General features: G+C 57.2%; 2 protein-coding genes across 2 annotated transcripts; one reads left to right on the top strand and one right to left on the bottom strand.

Annotated features, from left to right (window-relative positions):
• Nucleotides 1-1,507: 1,507 nt before the first annotated feature.
• On the top strand, nt 1,508-3,414 carry DICSQDRAFT_176262 (uncharacterized protein; the record flags this gene model as incomplete). Its single annotated transcript, XM_007359925.1, has 2 exons — nt 1,508-1,524; nt 1,577-3,414. 2 exons carry the CDS (start codon nt 1,508-1,510, stop codon nt 3,282-3,284), a joined length of 1,725 nt encoding a protein of 574 aa, XP_007359987.1. The 3' UTR covers nt 3,285-3,414.
• Nucleotides 3,415-3,550: 136 nt separating this feature from the next.
• DICSQDRAFT_176261 (ATP dependent DNA helicase) lies at nt 3,551-6,977 on the bottom strand (the record flags this gene model as incomplete). Its single annotated transcript, XM_007359924.1, has 5 exons — nt 3,551-3,761; nt 3,823-4,229; nt 4,310-4,804; nt 4,869-5,481; nt 6,202-6,977. The coding sequence occupies 5 exons, from the start codon at nt 6,975-6,977 to the stop codon at nt 3,551-3,553; spliced, it is 2,502 nt and encodes an 833-aa protein (XP_007359986.1).
• Nucleotides 6,978-7,788: the final 811 nt, after the last annotated feature.

The following is a 7,788-nucleotide window of genomic DNA, read 5'->3' as shown; positions in this document are numbered from 1 at the left end:
GGCTCAATTCTTGAGGACGCAGGACGCAAGACGCGTTCAGAGGCCATTGATGGAGGTGATGGGCTAAGCGAGACTAGCCGACGAGCTCGCCTTCGAAACCCCTCGAGCGACGATAACACTCATCCCCCCTCACAAAGTGCCTCAAGGGTAATGTCAATCGACGCGGAAAGCCTTCGTCTCCAACATACTCGCGATTCATATTTTTCTGTTAGGTTTGGGACACGACAGACCCCTTGGAAAACAACGAGCACAAGAGATGAGGTTGGTACCTTGCCATATGCGGCAGGTTCGGCTAGCCCATCACATCCATCAGTTGTGCTCTGAGTGCGTCCTGCGTCCTGCGTCCTCAAGAATTGAGCGGCCCTACTAGCGTGCCAGGGGAGGCGACGGCACATCATATTGCCCCATCAGTGGAAGGGGCTGCGAACGCAAACAGTTCGTCATGCGGGGTCATGGGGTTGCCAGTGGTCGCCAGAGAAGAAAAGTCTGTCGTCAGTACGCCCTCCAGTAAGAAGCGCAGCAACGATCCATTGAACGACATGCTGCGTCTCTACTGGGTGGACAGCGTTTGGTGGAAGCCCTTCGCATAGAATCATAGCGACAACCAGAGTTGCCAGTGAGCTGAGCTCTGACCGTCATGGTGGCGGTGTCTGGGTAGGCGTCGAGCCGAGAGACGCCGGGGTGGCCCATGCTCTGATCGGCTCTGATCGGCTCAAGAGTACCGTACGGTCACTTCAAATTCGTCGTCCCCTTGTTTGCTTCAGGTGACGCCAGCTCACCTGCCCTCATGATGACGAACTGCTGTAGACCTGGCTGAGGTCACAAGAATGTTTGACAACAAAGTTCCTGATAGCTTGGCGACAAAGTGTTTGATACATAGCTTGGCGACGATGTTCCTGGTAGCGTCCAGGCCAAAAGGTTATAACATCAATAATGAGACTAATGAGGCCATCCGTCTTACGTCCGAGGTCTCGAGAAGCTCTAGGGATTCATCCCGGTCAGTCTTAAAACAACCTCCGGTATTTACACAATGGCTGACGCTCATCTTGAGAAATCGTACCTTGAAACTGCGTTTGACATTGTCTAGAAATGGGCAACTACGTACCTCCAGCTGGGGGTTATGAATCACCGTGCCGCGTGGCCGTCCGTATGATGAAAAGAAGGACTGTGTATTGTAGCCGGTATGTATTTCATGCCCACTGGAAACAAGTCGGCCTCCCACCCTTTGAAGTGTGTGAGGCTCACAATTTCCTTTTATGCTTGTTACCAGTGCCGCTGTGAGTTAAAGCGCTAGCACTCGTTGGACGACTTTGAGTTTATGAAATGTGTGGCGCCCAATTTTGAGAGATGCACGCCCGAAGCTCTTCTTCGCCGGTCTCGTGTAGGGGGTTCTCTTCATAACCCGGTACACTTATAGCTCGAGGGGAAGAAGCCATGTGCGCCTCCCTCCCCTTCTCTTATTCGCCTTAGTGCACAGATGGGACAAGCGTGTTGCAAGCGGAAAGCCATGGATGTCGCACCAACGTAAGCCTGCTGCTCCCACTGCTTCTAGGTTGTCTGCTAACCTGGAGGCTAGATTTGGTCCTCGGGTGATCTGCGATGTCTTCGCTGGCACCGTCAACACCAGAGATAACACTTTGAACATCTCCACCGTTGCAACTCCTGGTCACATTCGTTTAATCGACTGTCAGGTCTTGAAAGACCAGGGCTTCATCCGTATCATCGAGTTCCCGGACTTTCCCACTGTTCCATACGCCGCAATGTCCTACCCGTGGCGCGGTGTACCCGTGGACTCCACCTACACCCAGCACACCTTCTCCGTCCATGGCGCCGAGCATGCCGATCCCATCGGTCTTGACACCCTTCGTCACGCTTGCGCCGCATCCTTGCAGCACGGATGTCCCTACCTCTGGCTCGACAGACTATGCATCATCCAAGACAACCACGACGACAAGAACTGGCATATTCGGCAAATGCACCAGGTATACACTTCTTGTAGCGTCTGCATCGTGCTGCCAGGAGGGATCCAACGTCTTGTACGCCTGGATGAGGAGACACCTTGGATACATCGGAGCTGGACGCTGCAGGAGGCTCTCGCTCCGCGACAGGTGGTCGTTCTTGTAGCTTGGAGACTAGGTTCAGGAACAGCGTTAAGCGGCGGAAAGTCGCGGCAGATCCACGAAGTCATCGCCGGCGAGTCTGCCACTGCTCCCCTCTCCTTCCTCCTGGAAGCCTGCATCTCCGGCTCCCTAACCTTTACGCCCGCGGTGGCGCCTCCTGGCCTCGAGAAGCCTTTCCACGTTGAAACGTCCATATTCAACAGCCTTCCCTCCAGAAACGTGCTCCACGACAAACCATTCTGGCGTCCACAGCGGAAGAGTTTGACTACTCACGCCGTCGCGCTTACGATCGCTATGGACGACGTTCTTTCCACCGACCTCGACGCCCGGAACTACGCTATCTGGCAAAGCGCATTGTTGCGAACATGCTTTCGTCCCGTGGACACAATACTCAGCCTCATGGGGCTGTTTGGCGTCGATCTGGACCCAGCACAATTTCACAAGGACGACAGGCACGGGGCCACGATTGCCCTCGCACAAGCCATTCTACGGTCCGGCGGCAGCGCGAGTTGGTTAGGTGTCGGCTACCGTATAGAGCCTGACCGTTGTCTGTCGACATTCCCTACTTTCCCGCATCCTGGCGTCAGCGGGGTCGCGTATGTCCAGACGAGAGGCCGGGTGCAGGGGGTCGGCGACCTGCTCGATCCAGTGTACCCCATCGGGGCAGCCCTCGTCCCGCTACCCCGCGGCGACATGGACGACACGGGCTACCTGACCTTCTCGGCCAAGGCGCTCCGAGTGCGCCTGACCAGGTCGGCCTCGAGGGGGCCCCGACGGACCCTGAGGGCTCTCGACGGCTCTGAATGGGAGGTCCATGACGAGTCGAACCCTGTCACGTCTCAGGATGCCCGCTGCGACGACCTCGGCACGGGCCCCAGTCGCCTCGCGTACGCGGCGCTCCTCGGATGGTTCAGTCGATACAGCCCTGGGATGAGCACTGCGCACGACAGGGAGAACGTGCGGGTGATGCTCCTGGAGGAGCACGCCGTGGGGATGTTTCATCTCCGTTCGTTCTTTGCGCTGAACCAGAGCGAGAAGGCGTACGTCCTCGGCTGGCCCGAGCGCGACTTCCGCGTGGGTGGGCCTGACGTCCCGGATGAGGGTCCCAGTGTTGCTTCTGGGACGGGATCGGCGGAGGGAGGTGACGAGACCTTCATCAGCTAGGAGCAGGGCTAGCCTCATGACCCATGGACGAGCCTTGCTACGAGCAGTTAAGACCCTGGTCACGACTTATCACGACTGTGTTATGCTCAGGCTGTCTCACGTTTTCTACGACATCACGCCAGATAGTAACAAAGCAATGGAATGCTAGATAGAGTACACGTTATGGTATACAGACGAGGCACCGGTAGTAACGAAAGCACATGAGACGGACAGCAAGAGACCCCGAGAGCGAACTGTACATATAAGCGCGTCTGTGTATCGCACAACTAGATTTTGTAGACGACTCCGTCGCTGAGCATGACCTCGTTCGCGTCTGTCATGATCCCACATGCAGCAGTCGCCTCTGCCGTGCCAAACAGCTGGTCGTTCGACAGACCCTCATTGATCATCTCAACAAGCGTATTGAGATACATCTGATCCTCGTCGACGAGCTTCGTCGCGAACAGGTTGGCAAGGCGTGTCCTGAACAGCTTCAGCCTGAGGGAAGGTAGCGCTGTCAATCGCACATCCGTCGAGAGTCGAAATGCAGAAAGCATACCTGTCCGGGCGAATGCCACCATTCACTAGACCGCCCGCGTCCGCGTCTCCCATTTGGACGTCATCGTCCTGCGACTCCGGTACAGGGGAGGGCTTTGCGGGCGTAGGGGACTTGGCCTTAGCCTTGGGCATCTCCATCCTCTGCGGTGCTTCCTCCTCTTCGTCTTCGCTATCGCTCTCTTCACCCTCATCGTCCTCCTCGTCATCAACAACGTTGCCAGCGCCGTTGTTCAGCTTGCGCTTCTTCCGGCGCTGGCGCCTGAGCACCTCCTTGAACAGTGCATACCGTAGAATTTCCTCAGCAACCTTCGCATCCTGCGTCCTTACCTCCGTTGACAGACGAGCCTTCGCATGTGCGGTGGCGAGACGGATCAAAGTCTCCAGCGTACGTGCCGTGAGAGGGGATGTCTGCAAATTACCTGCACGTCAATATCCGCATTCTATGCCAGCACCGGAGCCGAACGCCGGATAAGGGGCGATGTACTCACCCGCTTCTTCCGCGTGCCGTCGAGGTCCTCGTTCCGGAGCGTTGCGTACACATTGACGATGTGGTTCGCGGCACCCTGGGTGAGCTTCGGGGCTGGCTTGCTCTTCGCATACTGTATATACGTTTTCACGAAGGTGATGCTGAGAATCTCGGGCTTCTTCAGCTTGCCCCCCCGCCGCGTGCTGGAGAGGGCGGGAGCGATCCCGACGTGCAGAAGCGGGTCGTACTTCTCCCAGGGATCCGCATCCCCGCCATCGGCATCTTCGCCCGCAACACCCGGCCCGTCGACGAACAGCTGCTGCGACAGGCTGTCCACGACCGGGGTGCCCTCCTCGACGCCTGGAGGCAGGTATCGGTGCATGCGGAGAACGTGGTCCGCGATCTGGCGGTCTCGGTTCTCGTCGACGTCATCGGTGACTACGAAGAGCAGATCGAAACGGGAGAGAAGGGAGTCCGGTAGCGCGATGTTCTTGTGCGGGTCCTTGTGCACGTCATACTGCGGGATGTGACGGCGGAGTTCAGAACCGTTGAACGGAAGCCGAAGAGCACAAGACGCCCACCTGCCCGTAAATCGGGTTCGCCGCCGCGACGACACTACACCGTGCGTTGAGGGTGGTGTGGATGCCGGCTTTGGCGATAGTCACCGTTTGCTGTTCCATGACCTCATGAATCGCGACGCGGTCGATGTCCGACATTTTGTCGAACTCGTCGATGCAGACCACGCCTCGGTCAGCGAGGACCATGGCGCCAGCTTCGAGTCTCCTCTCTCCGGTATCTTTGTCCGTCGTCACCGCCGCCGTGAGACCGACCCCGGACGAGCCACGACCTGTCGTCGCGATCGCGAGCGGGGCCGTACCGAGCACGAACCGAAGCATTTGCGACTTAGCCGTCGACGGGTCGCCGACCATGAGAATGTTGATGTCGCCACGAATGTGCGTGCCGTTCGGAAGATTCTTTTCGGCACCCCCTAGCAGGAGAAGGAGAATCGCCTCTTTGATCTTGTCATGGCCGTAGATTGACGGGGCGAGGCTCTGTGAGAGAAGCTTGAAGATTCCCGCCTTCTTCGACAACTGGTTGATCTGCCGGATGTCGTAGTCCGTGAGAGGCGTTTGGGCAATGCCGCCGCCGACTTTGGATGAAAGCAGGTTGATGTTGTTGGCGAGAATAAGTGACCTGTGACCATTATGGTTAGCACGAGGCTCGAAGAGAATCTGTTTGCGCAACAAACGATGCATGAGACAGGAGCGCTCCAAGGCGTTCGGATTAGAAAAGTATCCTGCCTGGTGCCTGCAACCGACATTGAGTGCGTAAATGCACAGGACCGGCCCACGGCGCCTCCTGCTGGTCATCCACCGTAGGAAGAGCTCGAGTAATCGCAATCTCGATAAACAGTCAAACGGTGGAGGGCCAATGGACGAACACAGGTCAATACTTTGGATAGCAGCTTTCGCAGACACCTAGCCCAGGAAAGCTAGAGGATACTTCCAATTTGACACATGCCATAACGCCGGAGTGTATCTGACAATCATCATCTATCCTTGGCTAGCTGCAGCGTTCGACTGGCCGTACAGCGCGAGTTCTGAAGCGCCTGTCCAAGGGTTATGAACGCCAAGGCGCGTCTTGTTGACGCAGAGTACAAGGCTTCAGATGCCTCCATCCGTTCCGCATTCATGTCGGGTGGACCAAAAGCACCGCTCCGCGACTTCCCCGCTGCCTGAGGTGACAGGCTTGCAAACTAGAAGCACATGGACTGTCCACCTTCTGGGGCAAAGAAGGCCGAGAAGGATCGCGGAAACAATGCCCTGCCACGCACAGTGGCTTGATTGTCGCTCGGCCGAATGACAGCCATGCACGGTGCTTTGCCTTTTCTGACAAGTGGACGAGAGCACTCACTTGAACGTTCCGTTCGCACCGCCTCCGACGCTGCGATACACGCCCACCAGCTGTATGCGGTCTCCGGGCTTGCACTTGTCCACGAGGTCCCCGTCGAGGATCACGTCCGTCGCGCGCGGAAGCTGCCCTGCGGGAGAGCGCTCCGGCATCTCCTGTATGCTGATCCGCTGGTGGTCCCGGAACTCGCAGAAGCCGTACTCCATCTGCAGCGGGTGGCCCTCGTCGTCCTGCTGCGGCGTGACCGACGACGTCGGGGGGAGGTTGGACGTCGTCGTCGTCGCGTCCCGGTACTCGCGCGCGTGGAAGAGGCCGGTGTCGGCGCAGAAGTGGACGGACTTGAGCATCTTCGGGCGCACGAGCGAGCAGCGCGTGACGATGCCCTCGAGGGAGATCATCTTGCCCAGCTGGAATGCGCGGAGATGGCGGGGGCTGACGTGGTGGTCGCCGAAGGAGCCGCTGAACCCGACGCGGTAGCTCTTGCCCTCGATCTCGTGCTTTTCGCGGTCGTGCACGCGTTCGACGACCTTGATGAGCGCGTCTTCGAGGGCGGGGAGGTAGTCGACCGGTTGCTTGAGCAGCCCGTCTGCGAAGTCGCGTCGATAGTCGCGGAGGTCGTCAATATTGACGATGAGCCGCCGCTCGTCATTGCGGAGCATGCGAGCGATGTCGTCGCGGTAGTTGTATACAGGGGTCTCGGCGTCGAGGAACTCCTCAAAGACGCGAGACCTGTCTTGCATCAAATCATCGGCAGCGATGGGATCGTCGAGGAGAGACATGGTGGCGGTAGTGACCAAGCAGCGCGTCGTCGCGTCGGGACCAGACGACAACTGCAATTAACGCGTCCATCCGCGTAACAGCCTGCCCTGAACTGAGACCTGGCGTGACACATGTGACATAATACCACCCAATTACAAAGATTCGGCCTGGGCACAACGCAGAGGAAGATGACTCGCGTTGAAGACAGCTCATATGGTAGGTGCTGCGCTCTATGGGAGGTGGGCCCATCTTGCGGCGGTCAGAGAACAAGACAAGCTGATTTCTCGGAAACATCCATATCGCGGACAGACGCCGAGCAGCGCGAACGTCGGAGTGCGCAGCGGGATGTGTGGAGCGTCCATGTACTAGTGTGACCCCAGAAGCTACGGATTAAGCGCCTGACCCCAGAAGCTACTGACACGCCTCCAGTTCTCGCATTTCCCTGTCAAAAAGTGTGCACGGGTTACACGCGAGAAGATGTACTTCAAAAATATCATTGTAAAAAACAAAGAAGGAAATCGGAAGGGATTTGCTCCCGATACAAGTCAATCTCAGTAGGGTTTCAAGGGTTTACTGACCTTGGTGAGCTGCCACAAAAAGATCTGCAGCGCCGATCTTTCTGTAACTTCGCAAAGTGTTCTGAACATTCTCAATAAACTTTCTTGTTCAGTCTCCGAAGGGTTCCGGGTTGCAGTATTCGAAAGATAGGAAGAGGTCTCTCGAGCGTGACATTCAGCCACTGACCGAGATAAAGCTGACTTTCAATCTGAGCGCTTCGACAATGTTGCCCGGCCAACTTCGCTATCAAACGACTGATAACAGCGGTGTTTG

This window comes from Dichomitus squalens (genome assembly GCF_000275845.1).
Source record: "Dichomitus squalens LYAD-421 SS1 unplaced genomic scaffold DICSQscaffold_1, whole genome shotgun sequence".
Taxonomy (NCBI): Eukaryota; Fungi; Basidiomycota; class Agaricomycetes; order Polyporales; family Polyporaceae; genus Dichomitus; species Dichomitus squalens.
Note: the sequence above shows the minus strand (reverse complement) of the source record. Positions and strands in the feature narration are given on the sequence as shown.